The sequence below is a fragment of the Cucurbita moschata genome, unplaced genomic scaffold (assembly GCF_002738365.1).
Source record: "Cucurbita moschata cultivar Rifu unplaced genomic scaffold, Cmos_1.0 Cmo_Scf00085, whole genome shotgun sequence".
NCBI classification, from domain to species: Eukaryota; Viridiplantae; Streptophyta; class Magnoliopsida; order Cucurbitales; family Cucurbitaceae; genus Cucurbita; species Cucurbita moschata.
This window is the reverse complement of record NW_019268601.1, coordinates 189,667-206,999: the sequence shown is the minus strand read 5'-3', so window position 1 is coordinate 206,999 and position 17,333 is coordinate 189,667. Positions and strand designations below refer to the sequence as shown.

Here is a 17,333-nt window from a genome sequence, read left to right as displayed (position 1 = left end):
AAAAAAAAAAAAAAAAAAAAAAAAAAAAAAAAAAAAAAAAAAAAAAAAAAAAAAAAAGCCGAGGAATAGTTACGAAAAGATAGGAAAAGGTCCTAAAAGGGTATTTTTGGAAAAATAATTCTAAAAGAGTGAAATAAAAAATCTAACCCACCTGAAATCCAATTTGCGAACAATGCCCTCGTAATAAACTAGCCCTTTAAAGTGGGAAATTGTAAAAATGGCCCATAGTGAACAAAATTGGAAATTAAGCCCCTCAATACTGGCTTATTGGGAAGCTAGCTCATAAGATGACAAATTTATATATATTTTTTTGGTATAAAATGATGATTTTTTTTTTTTTTTAAGATAATTACCAAATTAATAAGTAAAGAAAAAGTTTGGGATAATTACAAAAATTATCAACCATGGGATGTTAGACAAGTGGAAGACTCTCATTGGTTGAATTCAAATTTGAGAACACAAAAGCTAAGGAAAAGGATTGAATTTACATGTTTAACCTCACATCCTCCCATAAACCTTAGATTTTAAAACCTTAATATATGAATTAGAAGATCAAATTATTCTTGCTTGAAAGAGCACAAGCCTACCTCACTACTTTGACCGATTTTTAAAAAGTCAAAAGTAACGAGATTTATCGAAAGTTAGATTATGGGTATGCTTACTCACTTTTTTTTTTTAAAAAAAATTCTTCCTCTAGAATTTGAGCGGTTTTGATTTCGTAAAAATTAGCATGTCTAATCTATTCCCGAAGTTTATTGAGCTCAATAGAAAGATTTTTATGAAGCGTTTGAAGAAAAATAACCAGAGGAAGGCTCGACTTAAGTTTCTAAAAATTGAGAAATTCCCTCTCCACGATGAATCTCATCCCTTAAAACTTATTTGCATTGCTTTGTAGCAAGAAAAGAAACATATTTACTAAAGAAACCATAAGCTAAAAGTCGCTAGAACCGAAGAACAAAAATTTGACTTTCGGTGAGTAACAAATTTTGGAACTTTAGAACTTTATCCACAAAATTCGTTCTCCATCGGTCGAGTCATGATATGGGTCTTATACCACTAGCTTTAGGACAAATTAAGGAACTAAGTCGCTTGAAGAAGTTGAGAGGAGATAAGCTCTCAATCGCCCAAATTGAGGGTAACTTGACTTGATTTTCTAGGTAAGCCAGTACTGAGCAACCTACTTTGACTCAACATATTTTTGTGGTTTTTGAACCAAATGAATTAAAATGAGTCTCAAATGATCAATCGTACGTAGGTCTTAGAGATGGTCATAGACTCACTAGAGAACAAATGAGTTATAGAGGTGGGAAGCAGTCTTTGTCGCGCTTATCGTAAAAACAAAAGGTAGAAGATGAGTGACGTGGCAACGTAGGAATCTGCCACATCATTCTATTGCCTTTTCTTATATTTGTACATTGTTTAGATCAGTTCATCCCTTTTTATACCGGTCTTACAATAATTTTTAATATTATAGAAAATAGATTGAACTTTAGATATTCTCAAGAACTTTGAGGAAAAACCAACTCTGGAGAGGTTGTGAAAAGTGAACTCTAACACGATCGAACAGGTAAATGGCTACATGGAACGACCTTTGCTTACTATTTGGGTCGGTTCACCTATTTTTAGACTGGCTCTCACAATAATGTTTGATGTTTATCAAACTAGACTCAATCGTGCATATATTCAAGCAATTTGAAGAAAAAAAATTAGTTTTGAAAAGACCATGAATAGTGATCCCAAACACACTAGAACATGTAACTAGCCATATGGAGTATGTTTCAAAAAATAATTGTAGGGGTCGATTAGGATCATGGACAAATTATTAAAAATCATGTTTAAGAGGCTATTTGACCTAGTATCATGATAACTAAGTCTTGAAAACCTAAAAGTTAAACAATTTGGTACATTATTTTATCTTACAGGTTCCACAGTGCATAATTAAGAACCGTGATAAAATTCATATGGTTAGAAGCTTTTCAACATGCCTTGGTTGATACATTATCCCTTGTTTGAGTATGTTGAGTATGATGTATGTATATTCGCGTTTAGAAATGCATGATTTAGGGTTTAGGATCTCGTTTATTCCAAGTATTGTTATTGGATGATGGAATGTGCTCTATAATATCTGTAATGATCATTAGACCATAAGCTACTGCTTCGTTATTATGATCCTAGAACCCAGTTTTGGATTCTAAAAAACATTGGGATGACTAGATATTTTGTAAGAATGATAATAACGCTTTCCCCATTCGTGAACTAGCTAAGAGGGGTTAGGGTTTATTGGATACACAGAGTTCGATTGTCACTCATAGGGAATCCTAAGAGTCATAGAGGGTATACTACTGAGGTAGCTTGATTGTACCAAGTGGGGATCCATGACCTTATATTATTATACCTTAGAGCGGGTGTGAGTCGGTAGTTAAGTCTTAGTTTGAAAGAAAATATGGCAGGTAGATTACTGATCCTTAGGTAGGTAGGTTATTTTTCTAACTCGAGGAGGGTGATAACTCTTCAAAAGTAGAGTTATACCAAGCTTTTTGTACTTAATTTTGTACTCATACTCACCATTTTCTTATTAATAGCTCAATTTATTCAGATTAGTAAGCATGAAATTGTTCATTATGGTTCAACATGAAAAAAAATATAAATTTGCATAAATCGAGTCTAACTGGACACTTAATTGAGTTATTTGGTAAAATTTCAGAACATTTATGTTGAACCATGATGTTGTAACAAATCTAGAAACAAACCTATCGGCGATGATCATGTACAAATTGCTCACCCTGATGTTGAAGCCGTTCAAAAAGAAATTTTTTTGGGGATGACATGGAAATTATAATCCAAATCATCAAGTCACGTGGGTCATTAACTATCCAATTAGGAACGTCCTAGGTGGACGACTTATCCTTTCTCAGCCCCAAATGGGAAGAAACAAACCGTATAAAAAGGAAAGGTTACTTAAAAAGAAGAGGAGGCCACCAAAGGGGAAAACGGAAAAAGCACAATAGAGAAGAAGGCTAGATGAGTACTTGAAGTTGATGCTTTGACCTCTATTGATGTTCAATTAGCTTCGGTGACCTATATTTTACAAGATCTAGCATTGGGACAAGGTTCGATGACTAATGCACTAGTCGACTGTAATGACTCAAACAACTGAATGTGTATATTGTGGAGAAGAACACACTTTTGATCAATGACCAAGTAATCTGACTTCAATTTTTTATGTGGGGGAATCAAGCTATCAATCAGAAAAATAATCTATTCTCAAACACTTATAATCTGGGGTGGAGAAACCATCCCAACTTTTCATGGAAGTGACAAAACTCCTTCAATCAACAAATGCCACCTAAGGCAAATTACCATCTAGGCTTTGGACTACAAAATCAAATGACATATGATTGCAAGCCAATGCCCAAGGAAAAGGAACTAGCCTGGCTCAACACATAAATGGAACATATCTTGAGAGCCGGCTAATAAAGAAATATATAAAAAAAAAAAAAAACAATGATGTTGTGATACATAGTCACCAAACATCCTTGCGAAATTTAGAAATCCAAGTAGGTCAATTAACAACTGAGTTACGGAATACATATCTTGGAAAGCTGCCAGTAGATACCAAAATACCAAAAAGAAAAGGCAAGGAGCAAAATCAAGCAATACAATCAAGAACCAGGAAAGAAATACACAGTAGGAGAGGTGAAATTAAAGAACAATTAACCGTCACTCTCAAGAAGTAGTTGATATATAGCAGAGAAAGGAAGAAAATGCTAAACAGAAGGATCAAAACAAAAATTATGCTAAAATAGTAGTCTTCTAAAATGCAAAGACAATCAACAATGAGAGTAGAACTTATATACCAATACCTCCTTTTCCACAAACAATAAAAAGAAAGAGGAAGTCAATTTTCATATAAACATACCACGGGTGAAAGTTTTGAAGAAAATGTCAAATTATGTTAAATTCTTGTCGGATGTACTTGTTGGGTTTTATGTCCTAAAACTCATAGTTTGTAAACAAAAACATATTCTATTTTCAATAAAGTTATTATTGTTGTTTATTCAGTAAAGATTGTTATTGAATAAAGTGAACTTTACGATCATTAATCTAAATCCAATAAACTAAGAACACTCTAGCTATAGTATGATTACTTGAACTATCTGTAGAGACATAAGAGTGGATCAAGTTCAAGTATATAGTCAAAATGATCTATAGTATAAGGATAAGGCTGAGTACCTCATTCTAGGAACACTATGGATGCGACCCACTTTTGTATATGATATAAACAATGTGATCACTAAATTGTACACGTGGAGACATGTGAGTGGGGGCATCCTATGCAATGAGTATTGTATAAGATCGGTCCATGAAGAAAACCACTCTCACTTTATAATGTCGTTTACTGTTGAGACTGATTTTCTTTTCATTCGATGACCTAGGTAACTCGATCTTAATCCTGAGCTAACCATGAACTCCTGTTTATTCGGAATTATCCTTAGATTTTCATGGGTGAGAGTGACTCGAGTTTGCCGACTCAATAGGCCTCCCATTTCAGGGGTAAGACTAGGTGAATAGCTGGGGACGTGGGGTGCAAGATGGAATTCGTTCCTACCCACTTTTAGGGATAGAAGAGAGGTAGTTCCGTTAAGCACCGGCTCCAGGTCTTGAACAAGGGGCCCCACCCTCTCATTGGCCTGAGAGGGATTCAGTTTACTGGTTGGACTACAAACCAATTGTTCTTAAGAGGATCAGCGGGACATAAGGAACAAGAAGTAACTTTAGGGGTAAAACGGTAAATTGACCCAACTTTAGTTACGAACAACCTGTGAAGGATCGACTTACTAATCATGGTTATATCAAATGGACAGAAATATATCTATACTGAGGGGAGTGCAACTACTAGGCTATAGTGGAGTGTCCTAGTAGTTAATGAATGTTGGTTAACAAGGTTAATGAGTTTAACCGGTTAATCTTGGATCGTTGGAGCCCATGATCTATCGGTTCATTAGGTCCCTCTACTAGCTCATATCGGACTAAACCATAGAACAGTATGACGAGTGAGTTCAAAGTGTTCGAATGCAAATTAGGGAATATGAAACTCTGTCAATTGATTAACTAGTGCATTCAATTTGCATTGGGTTAGGGTGAAATTTTTAACCGATTTCATGTCATGATTTTGACTCCAAAAATCTACTAGAATTGGGGTAGGTAGCCCAAAGAGAAGAAGTATTACTAATTTCTTGATTTTGTATCGTCAATCATGTTATACCATAAAATTTATCATATATTTAGTACATCATCAGAACACGCGTCATAACATTCACGTATCATCTCATAGCCACGTTGTATAACACACATCATGGACTTATCATCGCGTAAACATATCATAGTCATATTGTTTTGTAAACACGTCTGATATGGAAATCAACCCAAGGGAAAGTATGGAATGGATTACCTTGATGATCAAGATCAAGAGTAAAGAAGACTCGTTTATAAACTCGTGATTTGAATCACTCTAAAAGAGGTTTGATCAATACCACTTGAATGACTCTAGCATGCAAAATATGACATTTTATTCTTAATTCCAAAATGTGATGTCTAATCAAAGAAAAGAAGGCTTTATATAGCCTTTACAACCTTAAATATGACAAACAAATAGTTAAACTATAATTATATGGTGCAATGAATGAAATGCGCTTACTAGTCATCCGTGGACTAGTTTCATAAATTCAGCGGAGTTCATTAAATGTAACTTAAAGTGCATTTAATTCATCTCTTTCTTGAAGCTCAACTTTGTACAACATATAAGGGAGGACTCCAACGTGTTTTAGAATTTCGTTTGATGAGCTCACAATAGCTTGAATATAACTGTATAAGGTTTGTTGTAGCTTCTTGGCTCTCGTCCTTGTAATTGGACCTTGAGGTATGGAAATTCCTTGGTTGTGATTCATATCATTCTCCCCCTCTTGAGAAGGATTCGTCCTCGAATCCCAGCCATCACCTACATCAAAAAGACTCAGATCAACAACATTAAAAGTTGCACTAACACCGTACTTACCTCGTAAATCAATTTTATAATCATTGTCGTTGATACGCTCAAGAACTTGAAAAGGTCCATCTCCTCGTGGTAAAAGCTTAGATTTTCTTTGAGTAGGAAATCTTTCTTTTCGGAAATGCACCCAAACCCAATCTCCTGACTTGAAGATGACAATCTTACGTCCTTTATTAATTCAGGTGGCAACCTTAGAATTTTGTTTCTCAATTTGTTCTTTCACTTGCTTGTGCAGTTTATGAACAAACTCAACCTTGGCATTTTGCATCAAAATTCACACACTCTTTTGACGGTATAGGCAACAAGTCAACAGGGTTAAAGGATTAAAGCCATAAACAATTTCAAAAGGTGTGCATTTAGTAGTGCTATGAACAACCCTATTATATGCAAGTTCTATAAATGGCAAACAATCCTCCTAAGTCTTAAGATTCTTATCAATAATAGCCCTAAGCAAAATAGTCATGGTTCTGTCAACAACTGTCCATCGATTTGAGGATGACAAGTAGTTGAATATACTAGCTTAGTTCCTAACTTACCCCATAAAACACGCCAAAAGTGACTGAAAAATTTTACATCACGATCACTAACGATGCTTTTAGGAATGTCATGCAATCGTGCAACTTCCCTAAAGAACAAGTCAGCAATATGTTTTGCATCGTCAGTTTTGTGACAATGAATAAAATGAGCCATTTTACTAAATCGATCAACCACAACAAAGATGCTATCATAACCTTTCCTAGTCCGAGGTAAACCTAAAACAAAATCCATTGATATATCAATCCAAGGACCATTAGAACAGATAATGGGGAGTATAAACCATGTGGTTGAAGCCTAGACTTAGTTGTTTACATGCTATGCAACGAGCACAAATTTTATGAACATCATGTCTCATTTTAGGCAAAAAAAAAAAAAAAAAAAAAAAAAGTTTAGAGAGCACATCATAAGTTTTAGAAACTTCATGGTGTGCCATTAAACAACCTCCACGAGCTTCCCTCACAGGTAGCTCACGTATGGAACAAGATGGTATGCAAAGTTTGCCTTTTCGGAACAAAAATTCATCTAACAACAAGTAATTATCCACAAGGAGTCCTTTTTCACAAGATTCAACAAAAGGAGAAAAGAGCATGTCATGTTGATACAAATCCTTTGTGTGTTCAAAACCCAACAACTTAGCATTCAAAGTATTGAGGAGGACATACCTTTATGATAACGCTTGTGCAACAATGTTCTCCTTACCTTGTTTATATTTTATGACGTAAGGGAATGTTTCAATAAATTCTAACCACTTAGCATGTCGTCTGTTGAGTTTATTTTGTGCTCTCAAATGCTTTAAACTTTCATGATCCGTATGAATAATGAACTCCTTAGGCTAAAGATAATGTTGCCAGGTTTGCAATGCACGAACCAAAGCATAAAACTCTTTGTCATAAGTTGGATACCTCATAGATGCACCAGTCAACTTCTCACTAAAGAACATTAAAGGTCTTTGATTTTGCATTAATACAGCACCTATCCCTACTCCACTAGCATCACATTCAATTTCAAAAGTTGACTCAAAATTAGGTAATGCAAGCAAGGGAGCAGAACTCAATTTTTCTTTCAAAGTGTTAAAAGCAAGTTCTTGATCTTTTTCCCATCTAAAATATACATTTTTCTTAACAAGTTCATTCAAGGGTGAAGCAATTGTACTAAAATTCTTATTGAACCTACGGTAGAAACTTGCATGACCATGAAAACTTCTTACCTCACTTACTCTTTTAGGTGTAGGTCAATCTTTTACAGCTTTCACTTTCTCCTCATCAACCTCAACACCATTAGATGAAACTACAAACCCAAGAAAGTTAACTTTTTCCATGCAAAAGCTACATTTCTTTAAATTTACATACAAACATTCGTTTCTTAAAGTAGTCAAAACATTGCGTACATGGGTAATATGATCATCTAAAGATTTAGAGTAAACAAGGATGTCATCAAAATAAACAACCACAAACTTGCCTAAGTATAGATGACAAATAGGATTTATGAATGAATCGAGTATTGAAAATGCCTAAAAACCATTCCCCAATCCAATCCGCCATTGAAGAACTTCAAAGTGAGCTTGAAAATTCAATTCGAGCCTACACACAAGTTCGTCGACCAAGATAAATTCTAATAAGTTTCTGCACCTCCCAGAAGTATTTTCATAAAAGATCGCCAAGAAAAATAACCTTAAGAACGTTCCCAATTGAAGGAAATCCGTTTCTAGTAGAATTTGGGGGTAAGTGCTAAATTCCTATCTATGATCCCTTTTCCTTCAAATTGAGAATTTCTTTAGATTAAGAGGATCAAATTGAGTAACTTTGATGTAGGAATCGAGAGTTAAAACGTTGTAGAATGAGCTACCCAAGAAAAGGAAAATTCACATTTTTAGATGAGTTGCAGGCATAGGACTATTTTTCAAGATTAAGATCTCATGCAAAAAGTCGTTCCAACAAACAAATTCTTTTAGCTTGAAGAAACGATAAATAAGAGGTTCCATGAAACAATTGGGCCTTGAAAACTCCTTGAACCGGCTACCCAATAAAGAACAACGAGAAAATAGATTTCGGACAAACTTTGGAAGCGAATCTTAGACTATGATCCATGAGAAGGTATGAAATCAATCCCTAGCTCTTCCTTGTAACACCCACTTTAGTTTCATGAAGAAATCGAGGGAAGAAACATTGTAAATGGAGTTATAGAGGGAGATTTTTAGACGGTGGTGCAATACAGAGTGCGTGTCTTCTTCCTGTCCAGAAGATGAAGATGATGACGTGGCCTTTACGTATCGACCATGTCAAACAACAATCCAACATTCCGTTGGTTTTTCTCAATTTTTACCTCCTTCCAGACGGACTGTTAAGAAAAAATTTATGGTTCAAGAAATTGCACACAGTAAGGAAAACGTGAAAGAAAATTTGCAACTGCTCCACTATTATCACAATAAAGAGTGACAAGTAGATGCATATTGGAACGACTTCCAAATCAGTTAAGAACTTTCTAAGCCGTCTTTCGCTGCTTCATAAGCAGCAACATACTCAACCTCCATGGTGGAATCAGCAATGCAACCTTGCTTTATGCTTCACCATATTGTTGCTCCTCCATTTAGAGTGAAGACAGATCCTGATGTCGATTTCCTCGAATCTGTATCGGTCTAAAAATCTGAGTCAGTGTACCCTGTAAGGATCAGATCCTTAGCGTCGTACATTAACATATAGTCTTTCGTTCTCCTAAGATACTTAAGGATATTCTTAACGTCAGTCCAATGAGCACGTCTCGGATTGGACTGATATCTACTGACAATTCCCACAGCGTAGCATATGTCGGGTCGGGTACATAGCTTGGCATACATCAGACTACCGACTATTGATGCATAGGGAATATGTCTCATATCCTCAACTTCTTGAGGTGTCTTGGGACTTTGTTCCTTCGACAAATGAACTTCGTACCTGAAAGGTAATAATCCTTTCTTGGAGTCTTGCATCATATATCGAACCAACATTTTTCGATGTACGATGCCTGAGACAATGCTAGTGTTTTGTTCTTGCGATTCCGAACAATTTGGATTCTAAGAACAAACTGAGTCTCTCCCAAATCTTTCATTTGAAATTGTATCGCTAGCCAATGTTTAATGTCAATTAGAAATCCCACATCATTCCCAATGAGTAGGATATCGTCAATGTACAACACCCGAAAAACTACTGTAGAGTTGACTATCTTCTTGTAACCACAAAGTTCGTCAACATTCTGTTTAAAGCCATAAGATTTGATCACAGTATCAAAACCTTATATTCCAGGATCGAGATACTTGCTTCAACCCATAAATTGATCTTTTAAGCTTGTAAACCTTTTGATTGTGATCCTGTTCAATGAACCCCTCTTATTGAGCCATATAGATACTCTCCTCAAGATTGCCATTTAGAAAGGCTGTCTTAACACCCATTTTCCAAATTTCATAATCATAAAATGTGTCAATGGAGAAGAGTTTTCTAATCAATTTAAGCATAGCAACAGGAGATTAGGTTTCTTCATAGTCCACCCCCTCTCCCTTTGCTAACAAGTCGAGTTTTAAAGGTCTGTACCTTACTGGTTTGCTATTGTTTTGTCTTGTAGATCCATTTTCAACCAATAGGTTTTACCCCATCTAGTTGATCTACAAGTTCCCAGACTGAATTGGAGTACATTGACTCCATTTCAAGATTCATGGCTTTGATCCACTGATCTTTATCTTCATCATTCATTGCCCGTTTATAGGTCAATGGATCCTCAACGCCATCATCAGGTGTGATGACTTGTGTTTCTGCCAAACCCAAGTAACGATCGGGTTGAGTTATAACCCTCCCACTACGTCGAGGCATTCTCAACTCTTGAGAAGGATGTGATTCACCAGAAGTGCCAGCTACATCAACCACTCTCGTTGAAGGACCAGCCTGATCAACAACTCTTGTTGTTTTATCAGTAGCTTCTTCAGAAATCTCACTTAATACTAGTTTGCTGCGAGGTTGATGATTTCTTACGTGGTTTTTCTCTACGAATGTAGCGTTTTTTGATACAAACACTCTGTTTTCTTGAGGGTCATAAAACAAACCACCTTTCGTTTCTTTGGGGGTATCCTACGAATAGGCATAATTTTGAATGACGTTTTAACTTCTGTTGGAAATAAACTTAAATGAAAAGGGTAGTTTTAATTTTCGTTAATTTTAGTAAGCTTTGAAACTCAACTTTGAAGGAAAAGGCCAAAAGAAAAATTGAAAGGCCAATAACTCCTCAAAGTGGGAACTGTTTTGTTTCAGGGATAGTGGGTTAGAAAATGGTGGCATATGGGATAGCCAATTTTAGCCTTTAGAAAAACTATAGATCAGTTTGTTTTCCAGTGTAAAAAGCAGAGCAATAAAAGGAGCAAAGAGCAAAAGTGTTGAGAACAAAAAGTACAAACCAATAGAAAAAGGATTTTCAGAATTTGTTGTCTCATCGTCTCTCCCCTCTCGACATCTCCTTCACAGTTTCGTGAATGTTATTTCAACAAATTTGTATTAGAGCGAGTTTTATTTTCAACAATTTCTTGGGGTTTGCAACAACACATGTGCTGGGCATTCCCAAATCCTGAAGTGACGTAAACTACCTTTACGCCCTTTCCATAACTCATAAGGTGTTTCTGAAACACTCTTAGAAGGAACAATGTTAAAAATGTATGCAACAGTCTCCACTGCATATCCCCAAAGCGACAGGTAATTGAGCGAATCCTAGAATAACTCTTTATTCCTATAGTGTTTTAGTTATCGCCACTTTGGTCAAGAATATACTAATCTTAGTAATTCTTCGTAAGTGTGACCCGCAATTTTTAGAACTAAGAGATCGGCCCCAACAATGCTATCAAATGAAAAAGCCAAAGTTGGGAATGGACCTAAGAAATCCTATCCATTTTTGGAGTTTGCGTTGTTCCTTCTCCCATGTTACGACCCTCCGAATGGGTAGTTGCTCTAGAGCAATATGCAGGCGAAACATGGGAATCTCACGGTGCAACCTAGTGGTGGAGACCATAGGATGTGTTGATATACTTCCTTCCACTTACTATAAATACTTTCTCTGTTCACCTTATTATTGACTCATGCAAATACCTTCCAAATGGAGGCCGCTCCCAGGGGGACACGAGGCCGAGCATGAATCTCATGGTGTGAATTTTTCAAAGAGCGTAAAAACAAAAATAATGTATCTCATATACCTTTCCTCCCACTAAGTATTTTAGACGGTTGAGTATACTCATTACTTAGGTATATTATGGCTAATTAAATATAACCCAAGTCTAGGTGATTTTTCCAAAAAAAAAAAACATTCATCACTCACGCATGCTCATAAAACTGAGCTAACTAAGCTCAAGTACTGGCCTGATCTCTAGATAGCAGGTGTTCCGTAAGCTGTCAACTTAAGTACCTCCAACATTAGACAAGATCATGCCAGCTGAGCTTTCTTGTAACCGCAATTTTACAAGATATCGACCTATTTTAACTATTAACATGAATCGTGCCTGGTTCTTAACCCTAAGTGAGCAGCACTTATCTTTGTTATAGATTTTGACGTATATCTCATTTTATGACGTTGAAAATAACCTGTAACATGCATCTAACATGCTTTATATAATCATCGATTCCATGCAATAATATAACAATTTATATCTATCACTCAATGAACCCCAAACATGCACACTATACATTATAACACTTTTAACATACGTGTACGGCATGAAACATGCTTAGCTTATGGTGGGATTTTAAATTTATAGGGCATATTATGCATATACGTTTTCGATTTAATTAAAACATACATTCATAGTGCATAATTAATTTAACACACTAAAGTGGACGTGGACTGGTTTTGGCATTTAGAAGCAAGCAGTTAACTAAATTACCACATTAATAATTAAAAAATAATGTGATCCACTCCCTCGAGCCTACCGCAAGTCAGGTTGGGTCGGGAAGAAAAAATAACTCCTTCTTCTTCTTCGGTTCAACTTGCCATCATTTTCATTATCGCAATTACAACCTTAAATGGACTCTAATGACTCCATAAAAATTAGAGACTTTTCTTCACTCATTAAAGCCCATACCCATTAGGCCAATTACAATAATTGTATCAAATGGAAGCATAAAAAATGCCAAAATCATAAACATCCACTTTAGCATCCACACTTTTTCATTCATGAAATGGTACCCATCATGGTCAAATTAATGCAAATAAAGTGCCTAAAACTTGCTCTAATATCAATTGATGGTGTTGTTATAACACATGCAGAAGCACTCTAAGTACATCAATTATAGTAAATTAGCTAGCATGTTCATAAGCATTAAAACTCAAGGAGTTAGGAGTACTAACCTTTTGTAGTTCAAATTCCTTTTTCCTAACAAACCGATTTCGAACCACCACTAGTGTCTCCCCTACTATTCTCCGGTCTTAGAATGGGATTGTGGAAGGGATTTAGTATATGTGAAGAGAGAGTTTGTGAGGGATTTTCTCAAAATTTTTCCAAGAAGACTTTCCATGTACCTTGATCACTCTATTTATAGAGTCATATTTGCATGTTCATGCAAATGTGAGATTATCAAATTTTGACACTCAAATTTGTAAAGTTTATTTGACAAAGATACAAGTTTGGTTAAACCAAATTTTGACACTCAAAATTCCACTAACTCAATCATGTATTTTTCCATTAAGTGAAGTCAACATTTTGACTTTCTCCATCTTAATTCAATAATTAATTTCAAGTTAAAGTAATACTAAATGATTAATTAAACAATTTAATTAATATTTAACATTAATTCAAATGGCAATCCCAACAAATCCGACACATATTGATTCAAATATTTAAATCTTATTTAAATATCTCCGATACTCTCTTTTTGTTTAATTCGTAAACAAAACAAAAATGCGGTTAAATATATCGTATATATTTAGCGCATATTCTCTAATTTGAATTCGAACACTTTGAACTCACTCGTCACACTGTTCTATGGTTAGTCCGATATGAGCTAGCAGGGGGACCTAATAGACCTATAGATCATGGGCTCCAACGATCCAAGATTAACCGGTTAAACTCATTAACCTTGTTAACCAACATTCGTTAACTACTAGGACACTCCAATGTAGCGTAGTAGTTGTACTCCCCTCACTATGGATATAAATCTGTCCATTTGATATAACCATGATTAGTAAGTCGATCCTTCACAGGTTGTTCGTAACTAGAGGTGGGTCAATTTACCCTTTTACCCCTAGAGTTACTTTTTGTTCCTTATGTCCCACTGATCCTCTAATGAACAATTGGTTTGTCGTCCAACCAGTAAACCGAATCTCTCTCAGGCCAATGAGAGGGTGGGGCCCCTTGTTCAAGACCTGTAGTCAGTACTTAAGGGAACAACCTCTCTACTCTCCCTAAAAGTGGGTAGGAGTGAATTTCATCTTGCACCCTATGTCCCCATCTATTCACCTAGTCTTACCCCTGAAATGGGAGGCTTATTGAGTTGACGAACTCGAGCCACTCTCACCCATGCAAATCTAAGGATAATTCCAAATAAATAGGAGTTCATGGTTAGCTTAGGATTAAGATCGAGTTACCTAGGTCATCGAATGAAAAAATTAGTCTCAACAGTAAACGACATTATAAAGTGAGAGTGATTTTCTTCATGGTCCGATCTTATGCATTACTCATTGCATAGGACGCCCCCACTCACATGTCTCTGCATGTACAATTTAGTGATCACATTGTTTATATCATATACAAAAGTGGGTCGCATCCATAGTGTCCCCAGGATAAGGTACTCAGCCTTATCCCTGTACTATATGATCATTTTGATTTCCCTGTACTATAGATCATTTTGATTATATACTTGAATTGGATCCACTCTTATGTTGTACATATAGTTCAAATAATCATACTATAGTCAGAGTGTTCTTATTTTATTGGATTTAGATTAATAATCGTAAAATTCACTTTATTCAATAACAATCTTTACCGAATAAACATCAATAATAACTTTATTAAAAATAGAATATGTTTTTGTTTACAAATTATGTGTTTTAGGACATAAAACCCAACAGTCTATTGACTCACCGTGCTTCATGCAGATAGCCTCGAACTCACTCTTCAAGGTCTGCAACTTTGCTTCCTTGACACGTTCCACGCCCACATGCATTGTTTGTAGCATCTCCCACGCTGCATTTGCCGAGTCCTTCTCTGCCAACATGAGAAGGACGTCCTCCAGGACAGCTTGGTAGATGACGGCAAGAGTCATCCTGTTTTTACACTCCTCAACGTCGTTACCTTGCTTGATGGCGTCTCACATGCCCTGGGCTTGTAAGTTAACACGCATCTTTATCAACCATGCTGCATAGTTACTCTTCGTGAGTAACAAGTACTGAAGCGTTACACTCCCCTCCCTTCCGGCAACTTTGTATGATGACAGCATTTGTCGGTATCCTAGCTCTGATACCAAATATTGGAAATGACTCACGATCGAAATATGTCGAAACAAATAAAAGAAGCAAAACAAACAACTTGAGGGTTGAGAGAGTTTTTGAACATAGGAACAACCTTAAGCACTTAGTTTTTCAATTCTCTTTGTTGTTTTTAAAATAGCATGCATTTCATGAGTATTTACCGTGGATATCCACAACTACTAATAATTCTTACTAATTTAAGACTAACAATTTTCCTAAAAGCCAATAACTTCTAAACAATTATTCTAACATTACTAAGGCTAATAACTTTTTTATTTTTTTGCTAAGTAAGTTTATTAACTAACAACGTCAGCAAATCATACTACAAATTACCATCTTTCATTTTTGGAGAAACGCTCTTATTTGTACTACAACTTATTCTTGTATTTCACTTTCGAAACAAGTGCTCCATGCCCAAAATATGCAAACCCAAGACATACTTTTCTCTTTTGCTATTGAATGTTGTTCTTTTCTGTTATCAATTAAGTCCTTGATGATTTCAGTTGTATTCTTTGCAATTCACCATGCTCCTAAAATGGTGTCCTTTGCTTTCATTTATGGTGCCTGGAATAAAAAAAATTCCTAAAATTGAATCCAACAAAAACAAACGAGATAAGATATCAATTATCATCTCATTAGTTAGTCTAGATTGACTTAAACATATTGATTAAGGTTGTATAGAAAACCTAAAAACTCGAAAAACTTGAAAAATCCAACCAACCTAACTCAAAGTTGGGTTACATAGAATATTGAGTTGGGTAGTTATTTTTCTGGAAACAAATTGGTTTGGTTTGGTTTTTGGGCTCAAAGAAGAAAAAATTCGAGCTAACCCGAACCGAGCCAGGTCTAATACTTTGAGCTTCAGCACCACTTTTGTGTTTTTTTTTTTTTTTTAATTTTTTCAACACTGTTGCTACTCTCGATCTATCTCATCTGCAAGCTACCTCCTGCAACTACTCGTTGCTTATAGTTGCATGCTACTCCCGCTCTCACTCTCAATCACACGACCAACCAACCAATCAATCATAGTAACTAGTCACACGACCTAATTCAAAAATAGAGTGTTAGGTTAAGTTGGCTGCCAAAATATTTGTTATTTATTTTGAATATATATATATATATATATATATATATATATATATATATATATATATATATATATTTTAATGAAATTTTTTAAAACATATTTTATTCTCATAATAATTTGTATTCTAATTATATTGTTCATATTCCCATAGTTTATAATCCATAATCCACAATTTAATTTGTGTTCTATTACGACTTGACGTTCTTTTAATTAGGGTTTCAATAATAAGTTTTATTTATACCTCTAATATCTAATTTTCATTTTTATTCAATATTTTATAGAATTATTAAAGTTAAAATATATATAGCTTTAGTCCCTCCAATTTACTTTATTTCTAATTTGATTTCTAAAATTTAACAAATCTATTTTAGTCCTACTCAAATATGAATAAAAATTTTATTTCATTTTTTAAATGTAATTCATTACATAACTTAACTCATTAATTCAGAGGTCCACAGTTAAAACATTAGAGGTTTAAATTCCTTTACTTTCACGTCCTATTTTAGTTTTTAAGTAAATAACCAATATTGACAATAAAACATTTTAGTTTTTAAGTAAATAATCAATATTGGCAATAAAACATGTGATGTAGCTTTTTAATTAGGGGAGCATATTCTTCCGTTCAAACAGGAATACAACTGGAAATTCAAAGAGAATTTGTTGCAGACAACATTGTTTTGGTGCAACTTTTAGCAGCAACTATGGGAAGCTTTCATTCAGAGGTTTTTTGGCCAGAGCATGAAATTTGGCTTCAAGACCGATGCAACTATTCGCACTGCATTTGGGGTGCAGATGAGAAGGGTTTTTCTTTATATAATAGTCCAACAAAGGTATTCGAGCTCATTCATCCATGGAATCCTTAGACAAATCCATCACCTTCGCCTTACATCACATAAAATATTTTTCGTTGCTACACAAGTAGTGTACTTGATGTAACACAACTCTAACAAAGTGTCTATTAATTGTTTAAGTTCTTAAATATATGGAAACATTTAATATAAAAAATGTGTACATCTCAATTAAAAATTAAAGTTGTTATTCAAGAATAAAATATTGGCGTCAACCTTTAAATCAAAGTCTAGATTTTATAGAAAAATTTCAAGCACAAAAATGAAGTAAATTTGAAATTTATACACCATTTCCNAAAATGAAAAAAAAAAAAAAAAACCCCGATCGCCATAAGATACGCGT

General features: G+C 35.0%; 1 protein-coding gene across 1 annotated transcript in view; it reads right to left on the bottom strand.

Moving 5' to 3' along the window:
• LOC111439027 overlaps positions 1-14,850 on the bottom strand; it is a 24,230-nt gene extending 9,380 nt beyond the window's left edge. The window contains exon 1 of the mRNA XM_023076760.1: positions 14,670-14,850. Within this exon, the coding sequence (XP_022932528.1) occupies positions 14,670-14,850 (181 nt within the window). The remainder of the gene's footprint in view (positions 1-14,669) is intronic.
• Positions 14,851-17,333: the final 2,483 nt, after the last annotated feature.